The 24,547-nt window shown below is 40.7% G+C and overlaps 1 protein-coding gene across 1 annotated transcript in view; it reads left to right on the plus strand.

The window, feature by feature from the left end:
* Positions 1-3,363: 3,363 nt before the first annotated feature.
* The window catches only part of ncanb (neurocan b), a 140,506-nt gene continuing 119,322 nt past the window's right edge, over positions 3,364-24,547 (plus strand). The window contains exons 1-5 of the mRNA XM_085347851.1: positions 3,364-3,389; positions 3,872-3,954; positions 18,694-18,923; positions 19,030-19,198; positions 23,769-23,943. Of these exons, the coding sequence (XP_085203977.1) occupies positions 3,364-3,389; positions 3,872-3,954; positions 18,694-18,923; positions 19,030-19,198; positions 23,769-23,943 (683 nt within the window). The remainder of the gene's footprint in view (positions 3,390-3,871; positions 3,955-18,693; positions 18,924-19,029; positions 19,199-23,768; positions 23,944-24,547) is intronic.

The following is a 24,547-nucleotide window of genomic DNA, read 5'->3' on the forward strand; positions in this document are numbered from 1 at the left end:
ATAAATCAAGGAATCTCTGTATGTTTTTCTGCCTTTATTTTCTTTGCATATCTCATTAGCTATTCACCCGATCCACTTCACACTTATATTATGGGGGACCTAGATAAGTGAAGCGTCAGCTTTGAGGCTGTATAGATGAGGGGCTGGGCGGTAAAGGTAGTATTTGTAGGTTCTTATGCTAGATTTATTACTTCCTGTCTGTGATCTCATATAACATATTCAAGTCACATAGTTCAAAAAATAAACCTTCATTGACTTGTTGTCATTTATTCTCCTTTTTTGGTAGGAAAAATCATATTAAAAGTAGCTGAACTCTTTTAGTCTTTCAGTTTCTCAGCATCTCTTAACGTGTACTCAGCACAAAATGATGTGACACAGCAATTGTAATCTTATTTTTCAGTTGGTGTCAACAAAGTGGATATCTTCCTTTATGAATGTTTCGACAATATGTTGCCACATCCTTACAATTTACTGCACAATGGAGCTTAATGTCAGCTGCACCGGATAGTTAACTGATTCTCATTTCTAGTCAGTTAGCAGTGACTTAAATAGAGACTTAAATAAAAGAATAGTAAATAGTAAAGAAGTAGAAGTAGAATAAAAGTAGTCTTAAATACCAGATCTTATATGGTTTGCCTACTCTGATGTCAGTGGTAAGCATACTGAAGAGTCCATCCACAGGTGATACTTAAAAAGCACGTGCTACTGGTAGGATCAGGAAATTGGTACAAGATAAAAGACCTAAGCTGATCAAAAATCTACATCAACATGTATGGTATGATTCTTGTGAGGCAGAGCCAGTTAAATGGTATATTATGTTGCAGTATTATAGTTCATCAAAAATGAAGAGTGGAGCAGAACGTCTTTAATATTTAACTATCAGACCAGCTAATATTCAGGCTCCATACATAGTGAACTCTGCTGCACCTATTTAGTAATTAAACAGCCCTGATTCTGACTGGAATTTGCCTGAGTTCAATATATAAATGTGGAGCCAAGACTGGAGCCAAATTCACATGGATCAGAATATTTTTCTTGCATCCCCCAAACTCTTGATGGAGAATTTACGCTGCTGAATTTAGACTCGATGTGGGAGTTTAATGTCAGGTCTGACTCAAGTGAGCTGATGTTTTCAAAGGACAGTCTCAGCATGTTGTCTGGAACATACTTTGTAGAAAGCACTTAGAATACAGATGTAGAAAACCGCTCTCACTTATACAACATTGTCCTAGAATCCTTGTAACAGCCAGAGTCCTATTGTGGATATACAAGAGATAACCTTGCATCACAAAAGAGGAGAGAGGAGGAGAAAGGAGGGCACAGCGGTCTATAGAAAGGTGTGATGTACCAATGCAAAGCATTAACGTTGTCCTGGAAGAGTTTAATACACAATTTGCAGAAAAGGGCATACTAAGATAAAATGTTGTACTTTTTATTTACTATAGCTTTGTGGAGGCCTTAAATTTAAAATGCAAAGGGAATGAAAAGCAAACACCATGAAAAAAGTGAAGGAACGATGGATAGTAGACTAAATGTAGAGATGATGGTTGGGTAAAATAAAAGGAAGCGATGAAATTGGTTGGTCACAGTAAACAAAATTGTGACCGGAGAGTGCACATGAGTAGCTGCTAATGATTAACAGCTTTGATAAACTGAGGAGGGAAAGACACAAGAAAGAGTCAAACCTAGCAACCAGTGAAGGAAAAATAAAGCACAATATCAAACTATGATGAATATGGAGCTGCAAGACAGAAGGAACAGAGGTGGAAAGGAAGATTCATGAATGCACTGGAGGAAGATGTGGCTCAGTATACATGAAGAGGATGCAAGAGATAGGGTGAGATGGAGGCAGATGACCTGCTGTGGCAGAAGCTTAAACTGTGACTGTGTAATTACTTAAGCAATTTTGAAAACAATATGCTTTTATTTTAGAATTAATTAAAAAAGTTCCGAATGTTAGAAAATACAGCACCAAGCCAAAATAGCAATTAAGATAGACTTTTAATACATGCTGTTTGGACTTGCAGAGTCTTCTGTGTATATTCTCATGAAAGTTGAAATTAAATACCTGATGCTGATCTAGCTTTTCTAAAAAAAAAAAAAAAAAAAAAGAAAAGAAGAAAAAACAGATCAGTTCAGTTAAATTGAACTTGTATTGTGATGCCTGTCCTGCACATAATTAAGGCTGCAGGCTTTTAATAATTACTTTCAGAGAGTTTTGTAAAATAGCTGCATTTATTTGCCTTAACCATTTGCTATCAAGCAGGATTTTACAAAGGTTCAGCTTCAAAAATGTTCTTTTTGCAAACTTGCTGTTTTGACGTGTGCTGCCACCGTGGACATTGAGCTGTTGCAGAGCATATGTATTTGGTATGAGGTCAGTGTTTTTGTCCTTGGCTGTAACGTTGAGATTGAGTCAGAGAGACCAGCGCTGCCGTAACTGACACTGGTTATCTATGTCCTGCATCTCTGCGACCAGCCACTAAATCCTCCTCCATCCCTCCCACCCAGCTCCTCTCCTGCCCTCAGGCCCCGCTCGGCCTGCCATGTCTCCAGAGATGCCATACTCATTATTTACACCCGGGACCCAACAGCAGGAGGCCGACTTACCTCATTTGGTCTCCATCCCCTTGCTTTTGTGACTTAAAGACATTATGTTATAGTCACATATACATAAATAAATGCTCAGATAATAGTGTTACTTGAGCCTTGTTTGTATGGTCGTCCATCTCTTGTTTTCTTGTTGGCTGCTGTAAACTCTCGGACAACTACGATGAAAAATACAAAAGGTTGCAAAGATCTTGGCAAGAGAGAAAAAATATTCAGTCCTGTGATGTACACTGGCATTGGGTAGTCATTATCAGCATGTTTTAGTTCCTATACTCCTTGAATTTTAAAGTGAAAGCTAAGCCAGCATCGGTGTAAGTCACAAATATCCCTAGTTATTTAAAAAATGTTTTCCAGATAAACTTATACAGACATACCATAGACACCTCCTGTCAACCTACCTCTCAAATACATAGCTTTTTTTGTTGAATGTGGCAGACTCGATCCTGCTTTGATTCAGCAGAGTTTTCAGCAGGCAGTGTGGAACAAGCGAACCCAGAGGTCCATCATGTTAGATTTGGCTCTAGTATCCTTATCTATCTATTTTTATTCTTGAAATCCATCAGCATCTCTTCCTCTTCTTCAGCATTTTTCCCAAAAAGTCTCTTTTGCTTTCCCCCCCTCCATTAAACCTTTGAACAGCTTGCTATATCAAGCAAGCCATTAGGCACATTATATAGTTAATATTTTTTACCAGAATTTTCATCACATCTATTGCCAGTTGGTTGATGGCTTAGTGCGCAAAGATGGTATGGCATGGTTTTTGAGAGCTTGGATATAAGGTGAAAATTTATGCCATGAAATATTCTGAGAAAGAAGCACATATTGGGATAGATTTAAAGATAAAAGGTAAATCTCAGCCTGTACATTTAATTCTGAGCAATAGCTATTTGTGAAGTGTAAAGATAATCGTCTATTTCTTTATTGTACTTCAAAAGGATTAAGCACAATGGTCACATCAAGTCGAGGTATTTATTACATAGCCTTTAAAAGCCTTTAATCACCATTGTCTGAAAAGGCTTCAGAAGACTTTATCCCACCCACATTACGAAACAGCAAATTAAACTGAAGAATGAACTGTATGTGTGTCCTAAGGCCTTCACTGAGCAACAGGGGGGGAAAAAATCCCTTGAAAAGGAATTATTAATGATGACTCATCCAAGCATGTCTAGTGTATTAGAAGAACTTCACAAGGGCAATGTGTTGATTACAGTTTCCTTTGTGTACTCACATTTCCTCCCTCTCTCTTCATCTCTGTCTCCAGGTGCAGCAGGATGCAGGGCTTACTGCCTGTTTGTGGACCGCAGCTCCTGCTGGCCCTCCTTCTGCTTCAAACTGCGGTCTGGGGTGAGTCCTCATTAAACTGTGGGCAGTCCCCATCGTCTGACCTAGAGTGCATGTAATACAGAACTTTCTGATAACCATCTGCACACATAGCCATTAAACCAGTGTCTCGGAAATCTTCCCAGAAGCTAAAGTTTCTACAAATTTTCTCTTACGTGTATGATTCTACAGTGTGCATTAGATTAATTATAAACAATTAAATCACAAGATTTAGGTTCTCTGATACACAGACCACTCTTGCCTCACTTTTCTGACCCAGAAGTTATATCCGAGTTTTATATCTTTTGTTTCTTAGCAGTAGCTGATAATGGCTAGCTGTGCCAATTAAGGACAATATAATATGGATAATAGCTATAGTCATTTAGATGTGGCCAATTTGTGAAATATTGCGTGTTGTGAGCAGTAGCCCTCCGCAGCTATCTTCAAGGAGATTAAAAAACCACATCTCTTTACATTTCTCATTAGCTCTTCTCGGTCGTGCTGACATTTTCTTTGTCAGTGTGTCCATTTCCCTCTAATTCTGTAGCCGCGCTCACGATGTGAATGCTTGGCAGACCTTCACCACCAGCCCACTTACTTTCATTTCATCTGCTCGTAATTACCCCAATGGCTCATGAAAGGATGAGAAGTACAACAGAAATCACATCTGAGATCTCCGAAGCTAGCTTTCACCCTCTCAGCCATTTTAGAGAGACTGAAATGATTTTGATTGAGATTTGATAAGTCTCTGAGATATTTATTTCTAATATAAATTTGCAGAGCTCATTAAACTTTTCTTTGATTGGGCTCAAAAGCTGGACTTTACGATCCTAATCCTCTCATTATGTGTCAGCGAGTTAGCCAAACTTTTGAATGTTTGTTTTACTGACTCACTAAACCTTTGAGTTTAGAAAAGGACATCGTGACAGAGAAACATGTAATTGGGTGTATGAAAAGAAATCATCCATACAGTTAAGACGGAACTCTAAGTCTTGTCAGCCTGTACGCCTAATCTGGTTAACTGCTATCTTATCTGTCTGTTTAGTAGTGTTATCTGTCCATTACAAGGACACAGTATGCAATACAAGGATCTACAACCCACGGTACTTCTTTGCCCTCTCTAAACTCTCCTTGTACACTCCTGCTGTGTATCTGTGTGTATCTGCATGTGCTGGTGTGTATGTAGGACAGACTGCACGCCCCCTCACTGCTCTCAGTGGCCTCCCCAACCGTCTGCTCAGTGTATTGCATTGTTTCTGCCTTCTGTGCAAGAAAAAAAAATCTACTGTCCTGGCAGCAGGGCCTTTCTGTGACTCAGGGCTCTGATTCCACAGCAGAGAGATGATGAAAATGCAGCCAACTCTTCTGTCTTTCTCTGTGTGTATTTGTTTGTGTGAAAGCCTCAGGTTACATCTGCCAGGTAGTTGCAGCCAACTTACAGAGAACTGTAGCCCGCACACACACAGAGCATCTCCAAGGAGTCTGATAACACACTCGTGACAATTCAGAGTGTGTATGTCATGCGAGAAGACACTCCCTGCTTCTGTTTTGGAGTTTTGGAGGAGTTTTTGAGGCCATCAACATCGCCTGTTCTCGCTTTCTTTTTTTCCTCCTTGCATTTTGTGCTTTTTTCCACTTGAGTGGCTCTGGAAATAGTCAATGGTAGGGGACTACTGGGAGGGGTGGCACTAAAGCTCACCCTGTGACACTTTGCTTGACAGCCCTGAAATGGAAAGATGGTGGGGAAGGAACAGATTAGGTGTGAGCTTTTTGCACATGTGTCTGTCTGTGTGTTGGCGATAGTGTGAGCTTGCCTTGCACTCCTGTACAAACGCTGATATACTTGTATATATGCATGTTTATGAATTTTAAAATGTCGGCAGTGTGCCAAGCAAGATAAAGGTATCATTATGCCTCAGAAGGTCCAAAATTAGTCATGGCAGCAGCCTCAGGGAAGTTAGTGTGAAGCCTGACATGGCCTGGTAAAAGTCAGCTCAGGCACAGAGAGCTACAGTGAGAGGGTTAATAACTGTCACCTAGGAAGGCGGAGGAGACAAAGCATGTAGTCAGATTTAGAAAGGATTTAAGGCATGATTTAAGATTACAGTAGGTATGGGGGAATATACCTGATCACAAAATACCCAGGGAGTTGGTAACGAGGGTCATTTACTTTAATCACCTGCTTAAATAGATTTGTTTGATTTGATTGTTGCTTGCTGGCATCGTGACTTGTGCAATAAGTTGAGCTGTTGCTTTCATGGTAAGGCAAGGCATGGGAGAGAGTGTCTGGCACCGTCAAGTCCTGCATTGCACGAGCGCTAGAGGATGGCACTGGTTCGGATGGTAAGAACAATTTGTGGAGTGACACAGTTTGCTGTGTATGATAGTCTTTTTCAACGCTGGACATTAAACAGCCAAAATGCCTCCACATTCCCATATTCCGTCTTTTCTACAGTGCCCTCTTTTGGGACATGTGAGCCTTGAGCTGCGTCAATTGGGGTGCCATGTTTGGTAACGTTGTTTTTGTCTTTTATCTCGCTCACACTCCTAATGTACTGGTGTACATTAACATTAGTAGAAGTGGTACTCTTGCAGGCTGTGCCTCAAACCTACCCTCACGTGGCTTTAACTGTATTCAGACCACATGCCTGGTTCAGGATGGGACTGTTAAATTAGAGCTTTTCAAAACCAAACCCTAGTGAGCAGTCTGGAAATAGCAGCAGCACTATAAGCAGTCCAGAATTGCATAGGAAGGTTGCCTTGAAGAAGCGATTGGTCACATTTAGATCATATATGTTTTTTGCCTTTTATGATTATGCTTCTTGTACAGAAAAAAAACGTGCCTGGCTCTAACCAGGTCAATAAGCACTGTGTTCATTTATCAAGGCTTAATTATAACAGACGTGTATTAGATAAATTCCCACCCTGCAAATTTCACAGCACAAAATAAATCCATCTTTAATCCAAACTCTGGCTGTTTGAACACTATTATAGTTTCGAACACAAGTCACAGTTATTCTTTCTCACTTGATCTGATTGTTGCAAACTCTGCTTTCCGCTGCAGTGTGATCATTCAGAAGGCTGACTTGCTCAACAAAGCACCGACTGTCTGCGTTTAGTTACAAGCAGATAAAATATCTGTTAAGATCCAAGTAGAAAGATTTCTGCAGGTGACATTTAGAGGAAGGAATAAATGTCTGAGACGCAACGTCAGTCGGCCATTCATTTCAGCCAGTATATCAAACTGAGCATAATCTTAACTTTATTGTATAGCCACATTGTATATTCCTGTTACATAGCACAGCATCAGTTCAGTCTAAATATCAGAAATGTTTTCCTGATTTGTCTCATCTGTTCTGTCTTGTTTTCGCTAAGACTGTGGATTCGCTCTATCTTCCGTCTGTAAATCTTTTTTTCTTCGCACAACTGGTAACATTAGCACACATCTCTGGCAGAGACATAAAGCAGCTAAAATGCAAAATGCTGCTCATTAGTGTGACATGTCAAGTGGCAGAAACAGTTTGTGAAAAAGAAATCCTTTTGCAGAGGATACATTTTACAAATCAGGAACATAACAAAATACATGTCTGCATATGGCTGCTGTTAATTAAGTAAGACAGGAATTTGCAATTAGTGCATGTGTACATTCTCCTGTCTGTCACATTAGGTTTTGTTTCCAAAGGCTACTTTTCATTAATTTTAGTCTAGCTTTGAAATAGGATTAGGATTTATATGAAGAAAAGCCAAACTGAGAAAAATGAGGAGCAGGCGTTAAGAGAGAAAGAAGTCGGTTAGGCAGAAAAGCATAGGTGGTATATAATAAGAGCACAAAATACCCAATGGATGGAGAAGAAAGACGTGAGCGCAATAGGAAAGAAAACATCAAGAAGCTGAGGAGGACTCCTGGAAACAAGTGGGAGTTGAAGGGATGCTTTGGTGGAAGATATCATGAGAGAGAATGTCAGCAAGAAGACATTAATTCCAAACCCTGCATGATGTCCGCCTGGCAGATCTGGTGTGCTTAGAGAGGTGACATGAATGTGCATGGACACAGACACACACACATACACACAGACACAGAAAACTTAGTGTGTCTTTGAATGTCTTTGGTTTAGAAGATCCAACTGTTTGTGTAACTTTGTATATTTACAGTGTGCGTCTCTGCAGATGAGACTGTGTACTTCCTGTAGGGGTAGTGCAGCTGCACTGCAGTGAAACACACACCACTGATCAAACACGATGGAAAAATGAGGAAACCAGCCCTTCGTTTAATTTACATTATACAGTACATAGCATCAGATCTGCTCTTTGAGGAGGCCACCGACAACGCACACAGTTAAAGTGTGTATGCATGTGTGAGCGCGCGTGTGAGTGTGCTTTTAATCAGAAGCTTCTTCCCGCCTTTTTTTGCACTTGTGGCGCCTCTGTTGTCATGGTTATGGTTTCTTGGCTTGGACAGGGCGGCATCAGCCTCAGCGTCGTTTACTGTGCTCTTCGTAAGCGATAACGTGGCAGTGCTTAAGGATCAGCCATCGCCGTTTTCATGTTATTCATCTTGTTCTCTCCATTTGTCTTTGTGCATCATCCAAGGTCTTTTTCAAAGGATGCATTTCTTCACAACCAACAAAGAAAACCCCAAAACAATAAAGACAGCAAACGAAATGCTCTCAGGAAAACAAAACTAACCCCCACTTACCACCATTGCCCTTGACGTGTTTTATTCACACAGAAGGCAAAACTTATACAGCTTCCACTTGCTCTAAAAAGTTCGACTTTACCCTCTTTCTTTTGTTTTCCCTGTTTACCAAAGAAACTTACCACAGTAAAATACATATAAATATTTCTCCTTGTGTGTTAATTTGAATAATTTCTTGTGAAAAAATTTAAATGCAACTATAACCTCATACTAAGCAGCTACATAGTCAGTTTTGAGGGCCACTTTGAGGTCTAATGATTTTTAACTTTAAACAGGAGTACCTGTTTTTTTATTTTGTTGTTGTTGTTAGTTTTTTTTTAACTTGCAAAGTATATGGTTAATCTGATTATTATTAATTAAACAACTGAGCAGTATTTGAGTATGCAGAGCGGTAATGTGCATCTAAAATAAACAGCATCATTAAAACACTTGTCATGTGCATTAAGTGCATTTTATCGGATGTCTTTGAACACAGAACTTTCATTTCTGGCAGATTATTTAACCCAGTTCTGTGTTTTTTAGTGAGGTATCAGAGCACCAAGTGCACAGGAGGCCAGTTAAACATACAAAACTGTTACAGTCTACAAATAATCAGAACTAATCTAACCGTATCATAAATAAATACTTGAGTAAAAGTGCAACAGAAAATTTCTTAGGAACTCAACAGTTGCAAATCTGTTTATTTTTACACAATTATGTTTCTGATAATCATATATGAATTATTAGTAAGGCATTTACCTATTGCAGTTAAATAAATATAAACCGCTTCCTGTGAACTGTCTCTTTATGTAGCACCTCCCAGGTGAAAGCAAAATCTCAAAAGAGTTCAAGCCGTGCCTGCTGCTGTGCAGTTGTATGTGTTGTATCGACTGTCATTTCTTAACACAGTAATCAACAAATAGCGGCGTGACTCTGTCAGACAGCTCGTCTGTCATGATTTATGACCTGCACACACTTGTCCACACACACACACTTACACAAACATATAATCAGCTGGCATGCAGGCAGCAGAAGTGGAGTGCCGACGACTGCAGAGGGATATACTCGATCAGTCCCGGGAGCTCTTGACTGGCAGGTTGGCAGCTGTGATGTTGGCAAATTCAGAATCAGAATCAGAATCAGAATACTTTATTGATCCCTGGGGGAAATTATTTTTTGTTACAGTGCTCCATTTTAAACCAACATTAAGACAAGACAGACAATACGCTAACTAAGAATAGTACAATATATACATATATATACATACATACATACATAAGTCACTTATAAATAAATAGTTGGAAAAGAAACATGTGTAGCTGTAGCAGCAAACAGTGTGTTAAGTGGATGCGTTGTACAGGGAGATGGCCACAGGCAGGAATGATTTCCTGTGTCGTTCAGTGGTGCTTTTCGGTAATCTCAGTCTCTCACTGAACGTGCTCCTGTGACTGACCAACATGTCATGGAGTGGGTGGGAGGTGTTATCCAACATTGTCTTTATCTTGGACAGCATCCGCCTCTCCGACACCACCTTGAGGGAGTCCAGCTCCATCCCCACAACATTGCTGGCCTTACGGATCAGTTTATTAAGTCTGTTGGCATCTGCGACCCTCAGCCTGCTCCCCCAGCATGCAACAGCATAGAGGATCGCACTGGCCACCACAGACTCATAGAAAATCCTCAGCATTTTCTGGCAGATGTTGAAGGACCTCAGTCGCCTCAAAAAATAGAGACGACTCTGGCCCTTCCTGTAAAGTGCTGTGGTGTTTTTAGCCCAGTCCAGTTTATTGTCAATGTGTACTCCAAGGTATTTATAGTCCTCCACAATGTCAACACTGACCCCCTGAATTGAAACAGGGGTCAAGTGTTTCCTGGTCTTCCTGAAGTCCACGATCAGTTCCTTGGTCTTTGCCACGTTGAGCTGCAGATGATTCTGCTCACACCACGTGACAAAGGAGTCGACCACAGCCCGGTACTCTGTCTCATCATCCCTGCTGATGCATCCAACCACCGCAGAGTCATCAGAAAACTTCTGAAGATGGCAGGTCTCTGTGCAGTGGCTGAAGTCTGTGGTGTAGAGGGTGAAGAGGAAGGGGGAGAGGACAGTCCCCTGTGGTGCCCCTGTGTTGCTAATCACCTTGTCAGACACACACTGTGGGAGACGTACATATTGTGGTCTTCCTGTCAGGTAATCAACAATCCAGGACACCAGAGAAGCATCCACCTGCATCGCTGCTAACTTATCACCCAGGAGGGTCGGCCTGATGGTGTTGAAAGCACTGGAAAAGTCAAAAAACATGACCCTCACAGTGCTCGCCGGCTGGTCCAGATGGGTGTAGACACGATTGAGCAGGTAGATGATGGCGTCCTCTGTTCCGAGACGAGGCTGATAAGCGAACTGAAGGGGATCCAGATGTGGTCTTACTATGGGTCGCAGCTGGTCCAGGATGAGCCTTTCCAGGGTCTTCATGATGTGGGAGGTCAGTGCCACGGGCCTGTAATCCTGGGGGCCACTGGGACGAGGCGTCTTTGGTACAGGGACGAGGCATGATGTCTTCCACATCACCGGGACCCTCTGCAGACTCAGACTCAGCATAAACAGTTTATGAAAGACTCCACACAGCTGGGGGGCACAGGCCTTGAGGACAAGGGGACTCACTCCGTCTGGTCCAGCAGACTTGCCTGAGTGAAGTCTCCTCATTTGCATCTCAACCTGGTATTGAGTGAAGGTGATGGGTGGGGGAGGGGTGTCAGGAATCTCACAGGAGGCAACATGTGAAGAGAGAGGCTGGCACATTGAAGACAATGCTGCCTTTATCTTTGGAAAACCCATTGCAAGCCCCATGGAAAGAAAGAAAAGGAGGAAGAATAAGAAAGAGAGAACGAGAACAAGGAATGATGTTCTCAATTGTGTTCCTATTACAGTGAAAATGCCATTACCGCCCACCTTGTGTCTGTGTGCAGCTCCGTGCCAGCTATATAAAGGCTCTCCGACTGTTTAATAATTCGAGAGCACCTCTAATGGAAAGACAGATGGGTCAGTGGTGATGATCACGCAGATGCCTCTGTGAACCAACAGAGAAAATGGGAAAATCTAAGCTCTACCTGCAGGCTGCTGGAAGTGGATCTTCCGGGAAGAGTTGCACGATGTGTCCTGTTACACCTTACCCTTCTCGTACCCATGCAGGCAAAGACACAAGATGAGGTCAATAAAAGATCACCTGGTGACATTTAGAAGAGTCCTCCATAGCACCTTGGGTTTTGCTATCCAATGTTGCCAGTGGACAAGTTTTACTGAGCACACGCTCCCTTTTTGAGCACCTTTCTGCTTTGTATTGACATTCAGGATTTCCTCTTGTCTTTTTTCACCTCACAGCCAGCCAAGCCTTGTTTAGAAAAAAGAATGACAATGAGAAATATGAAACAAGGATAGATAACAAAACAAAAGAGCCTTGTGTGGGTTATGCCTGTGACAACATTTCCATCTAAATGCAGATTTCAGATAGAGGTGGCACTGGCGCCCTTGCTTGTTTACATTCATTACCATGGAGGAAGAGAGCAATGTTGTTGTTTGTCTTGTTTTTTTTTTTCTTTCAAAATTCCCCCAGTCCCCTTCGAGATGTAATTTAGGCTTTTCAACAAGTGAATCGGCAATTTATTTTATTTAATTTCTCTGAGCAAATTGCAGCACTGGCCATGTAACAAAGATAAGCATTTGTCCAAATAAAGTGGACAGAAAGAGTGAAGAGTGGGCGGGAGAATGTGAATGAGATTTTGATTGTGAAACTTGGTTGGCTACATTTAAAGCTTTGTATCGCTTTTGGCAACATTGGGGTTGTTACCCAAATGACACTTACGCAGGTGGAACTTGGCAAGAAAATGGCAGGCCAATTAAAAGAATAAATTTGCCTATTTTTGTTCTGTGCACGCTTTAGGCAAGGAAGTTTGTAGGTTGATTGTCTTCTGGGAGCGCGTTTCACTCTATTTGTGTGTGTCCGGGCATGTGTGTTGGGAGGAGGGGCACGTGCATGAGTGTGTGACAATCAAAGACGAGTGCCACATCCTCAAGGGGGATAAAGCAAAGAGCGTGACAGCAGGTAGTGGAATCTGATAGCCTCTCTTCTGAAAGATGTTTTTTTTAAGTGCGCTTCTGTTTGTGTTTGTGTGTATGAGCATGAATGTCTCACTTTGTCAATCTTTACACATCTCCTGCTGAATCATAACAGTGCATGTCTACTTTTTCCATCATCTTCTCTTGACTCCCTTTCCACATCACATCACTTCAATTTTCCTGTTACACATACCCCCTGTTTCTTTTTTCCTTTTCTTTCTGTTCGTTTGGATATTGGGTTTGTTTCTCTCCCATTCCTTACCTCCTTCCAAACTCATCATCCTGGACTCTGTCATGATTGAGTCAGTTGTGTATCTTTTAGATTACTTCTGCAAGTTCTTCTATCAATGCAAAATGATATTGTTGCTGCCATCAAGTAAAACAGAAGTCAGAAGTAAATTATTTCCTGCACGTCTACTCTCATACCAGAGAGCTCAAGTATTTTCTGTGCTGTTATTGACAAAATTAATATGAATAATTTATTAGAAATTATAAGCATCCCAATACACCTGGTAACCTTGATGCTTTGATAAACTTAAACCTTCCACTGAGTCAACATTCAGCCGATGTGAGCTGCTCATTATATAAAAACATTGCTTAGTAATCAGGACTAGTGAAAGTGCCTGAAGTCATTTCATTATTATTTGCAAAAAGGGACTTTCTCAGTGTCACCGCTTGCCTTGACTGAAGGTGTCTAAAATATGTGGCACTCTAAAACACTTTGCAAAAACTTAATCAGATGCATTCCCTGTGCAGCTAAGCAGACCAACAGTGACCACATGAGCTGCCAGGCAGGAGGAAAAGAGGAAGACCACAGAGGAGATTTATGGAAGCAGTGAAGGAAGACATGCAGAGGGGTGGTGTGACAAAGGAGGATGGTAGAGATGGGATGAGCAGAAAGTTAGATGAATAGAAGAGAGAATGACATCACAGTCCAATAAACCCTCAACAAACATGGTTGTGGGAATATGCTTTACTTTCTACAAAATCACCTGACATAAACCCCAATGGGAGCATTAAATACTGAGAAAGTCAAGCATTCATTACATGGCAAGAGGCTATTTGGAACAGCCATGCTGGCAAAACAGTGGTATCCATGGTTTACATGAACGTGTGGTGTCTGTTCAGCTGAGATGTATGGTTTCATATATATGTTTTATATTTTGATAATAAAATTAATATTGTTATTGATTGAGCCTAACAACGCAGGAACTCCAGCAACACGTAAAGCTAAAGAGGAACAACTTTTGTTGCTATTTACTGATTGAGCCACCAGAAAATAAATATGAGCATTCATCTAACTAAAAAAACATTTTTTTAATACATAGGCGAGAAAAAACAGTAATCAGAAAAAGGTGTCTTCTCTAAGTAGCCACATGGTAACAACCCACACTGCTTTGCTTATTTATTCCTCACCTCCCCTTCTTGTCTTATCGTTCTGCTTTCGAAAGCTTCATGCATTTTGTTTCACAGGTCACCTCACTCGACGGGCTGAACGCCTCTCGAGTGCAAAACGAGAGGCCATTTCAGAGCACAAATGCTGTTTGATGTTGCCATGCCAAGCAACACAGATCTGTCGGTGAGGGAGTTAAACAAGTAGCATTTGTCTAAGGCGATGTCACTGGGAGAAGCAGAGAAGTGGGTATTAATGTGTGTTTATGCGTCTGTGGGGAGGTGAAAATGTGATGGGAGGGCTGATGTTAAGCTATCAGGGAAGAGGCACTCATCCTCTTAGCTTGAGCAACTGCAACAGGATAAGGGCTACAGGAATGAGCAATGACAGCTAATCATGCACATTTTTTATGTGTGTTCAAAGGCACATTAACTATCCAGTAAGGGATGAAATGTGGCAGCAAGGTTTGTGTGTTATGTGTGTGTGTCTGTGTGTGCAGAGCAGAGAGTGTGCACTTGATGTTCCATGAATAGTAAATAAGAGATAAGATTTTTTTTTCCACTTGCAAGTACACACACACATTCACATCATATTCCCCTGTTGGGAGCATTGCATTCAGTGGCTGTCAAAGATAAGGCAACTAATTCAAAGTTGAGTCAGAATGGTGGAATAAGTGAATTTTTACAGAAGGGCTAAGGAGGATCAAGTCCTGAAAACAATAATAATAATTAAAAAAAAATAGTATATCTTTATACATATGTGGAATAAAAATACAAAAATAAGAAAAAGTGAGTTGAAAAGCTCATCTGAAAGCTGGCAGGTGGTTGTACTGCAGGGGACGAAGAGGGAAAAGAGAATGGCAGGAGATGGGGAGAAAAATGACAAGGATGGGAGAAGGACGGAGGGGTTGAGCAGCTCACGCAGCGATGCGTCTGTGATCACTGGAAAAGCACTGTTCCAGAAATATGCCATTTAATTACAGGCAGGACAGGCTGACCTTATAGCGTGTAGTACTTTAACATGGATTCAGACAAATAGGAATGGAGCATGACAGCGGAAACCGACACTAATAAAAGAAATCGGGTAGGCTCATTTTGTCACGGCGGGGTGCGCCGATGTGAATGGAAACAGGACCCAAAAGCAGATGAGGACAAGGAGTAGTAAGGTCTTAACAGAAAGGTGAGGCTTTATTAAAATGACGGCAGGGTTAAACCAGGAAACCAAAACGAACTGGCAAAACACTAAGAAACAAAACACTAAAGGTACTAAGACCAAAAACTATAACTATGACTGAGGTGGAAATAAACAGGCTAAGACTATGACTAACGTGGAAATACAGACGAAGACTAGAACTATGACTGAGGTGAGGTAAACAGACGACCCGACAATGACATGCAGAAAACAGAGGGCTTAAATACATACATGAGGTGATCAGGGGAAGTGGAGACACATGGGGGAAACAGCTGACTGACATAAACCTAAATGACAGGACCAGGAGGAGGAAAGCTAAATGCAATGAACAAAGAACACATGACACTGTCAGAATAAAACAGGAAATACTAAAACTAGACATGACAACACAACTTAACAGACCTAATACGTGAAGAATAATACAAGAACCCAAAACATAGAAAACCAAGGGAACAATAATAAATAACAGCTTAAACTAAAGCTAGATAGGAAATGACACAAAAACTAATCACATATCAAAATGAGAAAAATACAAACATGAACTCAGAGCGCTGGGTCAGAGACCCAGCCTGTGACACATTTTCCCCACCTCACTGTCTGTTTCACAATCCTTGGCTGTGCTAAATTCTTTATTTGTTTTTTCTCTCTACTTGTCTTTTGTCACTCATTCTTAGCAGCAGCTGTACCTGTTTGATATAGATCTTCAACTTCTCTGCAGGTCAAATTGTGTTTCTAATTATTTGCTGACTGACTGACACTACAGGCCAGTTTTAAAACATGTTTTATTAATAAAGTAACTTACTGTGGACCCTGGTCTGTTCCCAGAGTTTTTGAAGTCTCAGTTTCTTATTTATTTTTAGGTACTCTCTGTTTCTTTGCTTTAAGGTTTCTTTTATTCTTAGTATATTGTTGTTTAGTGCTGAGGTTTTATTTTCAATTATTCCTGACCATTATAATGCTTGTTATCTTTTAGTAATAGATACTGTTTACATTCATGAATTTATTAATCCCTGTGTGTCTTTCCTCATTTTAAATGAAACTGGTGTTTATATAGTGCTTTGCTATTCCAATCATTTTAGTAGTACAAGCCTTATTAATGCATTCACATTCATACAACCACTTTTATCTATGGCTAAGACTTTTAGCCTAACATTCAGACGCTCACACTTTGATGGATGCATCAAGGGCAACTCTGTCTCACTCAGGAACACTTTAACATGTTTTATTTTTATAGTTACTTGTCTCTTCTGTCTTGATTGTCCTCACAAGTGACTCAAGTGACTCACACTTGTGTCTCAGCTGTTTCCACTTCCCTGATTACCCCATCTGTATAAATAGTCCCATCTTCTCCTCAGCCTTTGTCTCACTATCTTATTAGCTCCCTGTGTTAAGTTCTCGTGTGGCCTGAACGATCTTGGATTCTGTATGGGACTTTTGTTTACCAAAGACAGACAGCAGCATTAAAGATTTAAATGCAACTCATGTGAGATAGTTTTACAGTCTAGGGTTAGAGGGCAGAGCAGGGTGATAGTGAACAGAGTTCAGTCTTCTAACATCCTGGTGAATGAAGCTGTTTATCAGTCTAGCAGAGCGAGCCCGGATGCTCTAGAAATCTTCTTCCCGAAGGCAAGAAGCTGAAAAGGAAGTGTGAAGGGTGGAAGAGATGGGTGTTGAAAATGTCCATGAGGAAGGGCAGGAGGGCACAAATAATCTTGTTGGCTGCACTCACTATGGCTTGCTGGGTCTTCCGGTCAGCCGGTCTTCTGGCAGGAGGTTGTGCAGCCTCGGTTCCACACAGCAACCAGCGAGGACACTTTCAATGGTGCCCTTGTAGAATGAATACATGATAACAATTGCTAATGACAAAAAACAATTACAAGAGCAGAAAGCTAATCGGGGTATTCCATATGTATTTTTCCAGCAACTAACAAAACTTTAGTCAGCCTAATTGTTTCCTGTTCTTCTTGGGGAATCCAGAGACACTGCTGGGCCAGATAGATATCACCCCTGAAATTCCAGGTCTACCCTGAGGTCTTCAAGGGAAGTTTCCCTGGAGGAATCCTGATTAGAGACCTGCACCACATCGCATGGCTTCTCTTTGACACAAGGGAGCAGCAGCTCTATATTTCTAAAGCTATTCCCTGCCAGCCTACGGAGGAAATTAATTCATCTAAATGTATCTGCAGTCTAATTCTTTTGGTCACTACCCAAAGCTCATGACCATAAGTAATAAATCAAAGGATTTTCTTTCTTGCTCAGCTCTTTCTTCACCATAAGTCTGCTACACAACCCTCATCACTTGCAGCCCTACACTAACCCACCTGTCCATCTCACAGTCATGACTTCAGATTTGGAGGGAACAATTCTCTTCAATTAAACGAACAAAAAATACAATGAACCTTTCATGTAAGAATTGCTTTCCCAAAAGATTGAACCCTCCTGGAGTCATGGAGCTCAGCCAGGCACGGCTGCAAGAAATATCATTAAGCCACCCATCAGCTGCTGCATACACACAACTGTACATTGAAAATGAATGTGTTTCTTGGCTGTTTCTTGTCTTTGGGGCAAATTAGATAAGACAGCAACATTTTTTATCAGGATTCTTAGAAATAAGAGAAAGGAAGTAGTGACTGATAAGCGAACTATAAAAAAGTGAGATGAGGGGAAAGCGTTTACAGGTAAACCTCATTCATACACTGTGCACAAGAGAAACAAAGAAGTGGATAAAGCTCAGAAGTGATAAACTGCATCACTGTGTTGTTTTGTTTCCCTCTCCAATGTAAATGAGCTACCTATATCTTTTCTGTGAAGGTGGCACCGGATTAGAGCATAAAGATAATGTATGATGTGTATTAAAGAAACTCTACCATTGAAAAAAGAGTTTTACACTGGTTGAAAACAAATATCAATAACAGAACTTTGCAGGATTTTGCTCAAGACACTACCTTTTCTTAAAGTCATTCATTTTAATAATATCCTGTCCCTGCATTTAGGATAAAATATTTTTATTTTTACGGTGGGGATGGTGGTGACTTAAACTGCAAAAAGAGGTGTGTAATATTGATCCTATAATTCATATCCACATTTGATGTATGGTTCATGAAAGCACCTTTGAAATCTTTTATATATATGCCTCCCAGTGTTAGATATCAAGCTAATGGTCTGTTGGATCAATGACGGATAATCAATAATCATAGGGACACAATGAGCTTGTGTTTTTTCCCTTCTACTCTACTACAAGAAAGATCTGATGGGGTAACGGAACTCAGAGGGAAAGCACATGCTTGACTCTCAAAGAAGCAACTAAGAGAAACCTGCTTAATGAGACAAAACATTTTGTTACTTCATTTACAAATGAAAAGCACTGATTTATTTCTCCTCTCCTCTTCTCAGGCTTAACCAGTGCAGATACAGTGGTGAATATGCGGAAGGTTACCCATCAGACCATAAGTGAGGAGCTTTCTAAAACAGTTCTGCTCCCTTGCCTCTTCACCCTCCGCCCCAGTGCTGGTTCATTCCATGAGCCGCCCAGAATCAAGTGGACTAAGGTTTGGGGCCAAAGAGGCTCTGATGGCCTGCAAAAGGAACAGTCAGTCCTGGTGGCCAAAGACAATGTGGTCAAGGTACAGTAAACATATTTACCGTTAGTAAATGCTTGACTTACCTGTAATTTAGCTATTTCTCTCAAACATTTTTTTTTCACTATTTTTCTCACTCTCTGCTCCTCAGGTGAAGAAGGCCTTCCAGGGTCGTGTCACACTGCCTGGTTATAATAAGAACCGCTACAATGCCAGTCTCGCTCTGACTGGGCTGCGCTCTAGCGACTCTGGTCTATATCGGTGTGAGGTAGTGGTGGGCATTAATGATGAGCAGGACACAGTTCCTCTGGAGGTCACAGGTGAATAAAATGTAAACTTTTCTTTCACTGTGATAGTTATTTTAAATTTAAGGTAAAGTTTTCAACATTTCACCTACATTTAAATTACTTCTGGTAAAATATAGTGAGTAGTCACACTAGCATCACCCGCTCCTCACCCTACCTCTAAGGCAGAAAACTCCAGAAGTGGAAGATTTAGAGCTCGATAACCTCATCCACAAACTAGTAGGAAGAAAACTAGGCGCCAAGCATTTGGTGGCCAGATCTGTAACCATGATGCTCGGTCAATTACAGTGGAAAGAAATAGCATGAACCCCTGTCTAGCAAAGTCCATGTATCTACCCCATCCTGTGGATGCACCACCTGCAGGGATAGGCATTGATGTTGCGTTCAGTGTGAGCTGGGAGGTAGGCAAAAGTAGGCTCCAGGGTCTTTTTTTGTAAGCAGTTGCAAAATAAATATACCTGCAGTGCTGAATTACAATAAAACAACAGTATAATATTTGTGACTGGATGACTGATTCTGTTTTAAAATTGCTCCAGTTTCATTTCAAAATGATCCCAGTTACGGTCCAGATGATTTTAAAATTATTTAAAAGCTTACACTTCATTATTTAGTAGTGTGTACAATATCTGTGCAACTGATTCAGGATGTAGTATCTGTTATATAAAGAAACAACTTGGAATACAACGCAGTAGCAATTTAAAATTACTGCTAGTTCATCTGGTTAGATGTAGCATCATTAGGAGTGCAGACAGAATTACCAGTAATAAAAAAATCAAGAACTAAACTAATAAAAAGATTCAAAAACTCAAACAGCATATTTGGGGTAATCTTCATTAATTGTTTGTGTTATTATTGTAGTGTTCAGTTATACCACTGCCTCCTCTCATCCTAATCAGAGTTTGTACATGTAACAAACTTAGGACGTGACCAGGTTTTGTTTTAATTTGATGGCTATAAGACGAATTATTAACACTATTTTCAATGTTTTGTAAGAAAAAGAAAAAAGGTAGAAAGCAGGAAGTATCTTCATAAAAACTGATTATTTCTATTCAGTGTGTGTTGATGTACGCGATTACATTATGTATGCGTTATGTGTGTTTAACCAACACAAAGAACTGTCTCAGCAAATAACTGCCGCGCTGGTTGTGTATAGCTCCATTGTAGCTCTCAAGGTCTGCCACTATGAATAATAATGACCCTGTTTCCGTGTCAGGCTAGTACAATCATTACAGCAAGGGTTGTTTACTGTTTATGTAGAATGTATGATGATAGGGAAAAGGTGAAGGAACTCAAACACATTAAACATCATTGACCTGGGCCATTCAGGTGCTGTTCATGCACTGAAAACCTAATGAAGCCAATAAGGTAGAAACCCAGCAGGGCACAGTGTTGTCAAATAGCATTGCACCGAGAGCTCTGTGTGGCTCTAGGTGGCTTAACTAAATAGGCAAACCATTTGTTCTGTCCAGGAAACCGATATTTGTGGAATACCACGCTACTTGGAGGTAGCTCGCTCTAGTGGAACTATTATTACCGTGTCTGGGTGTTTTATCTGCAAAGCTATCATAGGTTTTTGTTGGGGCACTCACTATTTTTAATAATAACCTACTATCATAATGACTGCCGGGAACTGATTGATGCATTAGGCACTGTACACCACGCCACCACTTACTACGAAGCCATGCTACCGCTAACATAACCAACAGAAGCTGTAAAAGTTCAGAGGACTTTTGGCTCCATTTTCACTCTTCATAGTAATAGAGACAGACTGCACTCAGTTTCTGCACATGGTTCAAATGTGAACACGTGCAAGCTTGTTAATGTCTGTGGGAAATTTGTGTGTGCCTGTTTGTAAAGACCACTATGCCTAATGCCTAATTTCAGTACTTCAACAAGGATGCCATCTGGTTTTGTCAAGTATGAAGAACACCTAATAGGTGCTCATAGAATACATTTCATAAGTGAGACCCCTGCCACTATGCTTAGGAGACCCTGTGTCCTCCCATTCTTGGCCAATTGATTAATACACCATGAAAACCACTCCTTCAGAGAGAAGCCAATTACGTAGCTGGCGAGGAGTAGCCTTCTCCAGGGCTTAGTCTTAATTGGAAGTCATGGTACATGGCAGACCACAGCCGTCCTCTCGCTAATTCTACCAACTGCTCAACATGTTAATTAGCAGGTATTGATACTGCTCAGCTGTATTAATATCATATTAATCCACACCACTCTTCTTATAGAGTAATTTGTGTGTTCCCTGATGTCCTCTTCTGCCATTTGTTTTTTTTTTTTTTATTTCTCCCTTGTTCCCTCTGCCTTTCTTCCTCCTTGTTTTGTCTCCATCGTCTTCCTTTCTCCTGGCACATATTGACTGACCAATTGGCTGTGTCTCACCAATTACAACGCAGTGCTATTGATTGTGTTTGTCAGACTTTCTCTGTGGTGACATATGGCAGCTCACTGCTGTAAGAGCAGTGCATAGTGTATCTGCACTGACTATTGTTAATGTAACCTCTGAATGGAAGGAAACTACTTGAATGGCCAGATCATGTCAGCTATAAGACGACCATCTAGAAAAGCTGATATCAACTCTGCAAGTTTCTGAAAGTTTACTGGAGAGATTGAAGTTGTTTTCTTTTTTCCAAAAGTTTGTTTTTGTTTTGTTTTTTTCTTATTTTGTGGATGATGATTGTAGTGCATCGAACAGCAGTGTCTAACACACTAGTCTAAAATGTCACTGCTTTGAAATGTTTCCTCATATAGCGCTTGTGTAACTTACAGGTCAGCACTGCGACTGTTTAATTTTACTTTATGTTCTGTTGTTTCCTTTGTCACCTTTTCTGCGTTGTCACAAATTAGGAATGAAAGTGTGGTTTAGAAATCACACTCTGAACTTAAAATACATCAGTTGCAGAAAGATGATACAACCAAGAGGTGGGAGTAAACTATCTTTAGACTTGTAATGCATTGCTCAGTTTGTTAACTTCATTGTGACACATTCATTATTTACATGTTGTGCCTTTAATCCAATTGCTTGCAGTTCAGACATATGTGTTTAAAGTGATATGTAAATATCACTTGGCCCAATGTAGTAGAGTTACTGTTGCTCCTTTCAGAATGGCACAAAATGTTCAAATGCTGTCAGACTAGCTGTTTCTGTATTTGCTGTGTTTATATTGTCAGACTTGAAAGTGGTTCTCTCATCCATGGCCAGAAAGCAAGTAAGTGATTGTATTTTCAAAAAAATTAGCACTTTGAAACAGCTCTTACCGCTCTGTAATTTAAACAAAAAAGGTTGATCATTTATTCAAAATTGCCTCATTGTATTTGTTGGGTTAAATAAAGAAAAATAATTATACATTTTTAAACACTAAAGCACATTGCGCCATATAATAATTCAAGTGTCAAGAGACACCAGCTCCTGATTAGTGTAGCAACGAGGGCATCATATGGTGGCTTTCTGTTTTTCCCTTAGGAGACTGTGTGGGGATGTACAAAGATGCATCGTGGTAAAAATAGATGAGATGAGGTATTGTGCATTCCCTGTGGAAAGGCACTGGGTTTCCCATGCTGAGAGGAAACCCATTTATCTCTCTGGTGCATGTGTTAGCCAGCAAGCTACAGTAGCATCTATGTTTGGACAAAACCCCGCAGCCTCAAAAGAGAAGGGATGGAGGCTGAGAAATTAGGAGAAGAGAAAAGAAACAAAACATTTCTTCTGCCCGCAACAGCAGATGCACTGCTGGTGCTGTGGGAACTCTCTCTGTCTACAAATGGCCCTGCTTACTCTCTGCGCTAAAGCCTGGAGTGTTAATGCTCAAATTGTCACAAGGGCCCTACGTCTCACATAGGAATATCTATCACTCTCCCAGACAATGCCAGCGAAGATAAAGGCGATGTATTAGTTGCCAAACAGCCACTAGCTTTCATGTTGCTGGATGCACATCAGGGGCACAGTGTTGTGTGAAAGGCAACCAGAGGTGTGAACTGAAGGATAAACACTTGAACTTGGATAGACCTTCTGATGCAGTTCTATTCCAGGTTCGATGGAATATACTGTGTCATGTCTTTCTACTTCAAAATTTTTAACCAAGCTTTTCATATTCTCTGCCTATTTTTCTTTTCACTTTGGTTTAATGCACGCATGGTTTTCCTTTTCTTTGTCTGTCTTCTTTGTCATTCCATCATGGGTTCAGAGGCAGGCGGCGTGCAGCAGGGGGACACTGTGTTTGTACTGTTAAATCAGTCAAATAAACATCACCACTGTTTGTCAATCTCTGTATCCAAGGGCAACATCTCTTTTCTCAAATAAGCCAACAGACTATCCGATGCAAATGAGACTCACGTACAGAGGTTCCTGAATCTGAATCCTGTAGTTTCATATCACACAGATGGAACAATGTCAACACCTGATGAGGATGTCAAGGGGGCTTTGTGCACATATGCCTGTGAGCATGTACATGCTCATGTTTCGATGGTGCAAGGTTATAGTTCATAAATACTTTGGTGAATTGAAGGTTGCATGTTATGTATTCGTGTTTTTTGAGCTTCCTCTTTATTTCTTATCACAATTTCTTTGCTCCAGGTGTGGTATTCCACTACCGGGCCCCTCATGACCGCTATGCCCTGACCTTTGCTGATGCCAAGAGGGTGTGCATGGAGAACTCAGCGGCCATCGCAACACCTGGTCAGCTGCAGGCTACCTTTGCTGATGGCTATGACAACTGTGACGCTGGCTGGCTTTCTGACCAGACTGTACGGTGAGGCTTTTCAAGCTGGGTACAAGAGCTATTTGGGTTTTGTTGGAATAAAATTCAAGAATACATTATTCAATATGACTAGTTAATATACTGGCTGAATTACTACATTCTAGAAACTGTATATAAACAATGTAAATAGCTTCCAGGTCTTAAAAAAATATATCCAGTTTTGAAGTGCATTAAATCTGCTTTCTTTCTCCTCTGTCATTACTTTCTTATGATGTGATGGCCCAAATCACTGGTTTCAAGTTATTTATTCACAATGTCCGTTTTTTAAAATTCTGGCCCAACGTAGAATGGCCTGGCTAACCGCCCACCTCACTGCTGCTAAATTTAGATGTTTTTTGCTTCTATCATTAATTACCCTTTTATTTACCCCAAATCACTCAAATCCACTCCCCACTCATGGAGTCTGCTTTAAATAACACAAGATGTTCATAGCCAGTTCACAAACCCAAGTGACTCCTCAGTCTTTTTGTGGAATCTGTGCAACAAACCCCCATTAAATAAAGGGTATCATCAGCAAATCCAGAAGAAAAATTGTGAAAAAAAAGACATATTTTCCCTCTGGCTAGAAATGACAACAAATAAGCTGTGTGACTCT

Source organism: Diplotaxodon limnothrissa, linkage group LG23 (assembly GCF_057381915.1).
Source record: "Diplotaxodon limnothrissa isolate DT_005_m linkage group LG23, D_limnothrissa_male_GT1.1, whole genome shotgun sequence".
Taxonomy (NCBI): Eukaryota; Metazoa; Chordata; class Actinopteri; order Cichliformes; family Cichlidae; genus Diplotaxodon; species Diplotaxodon limnothrissa.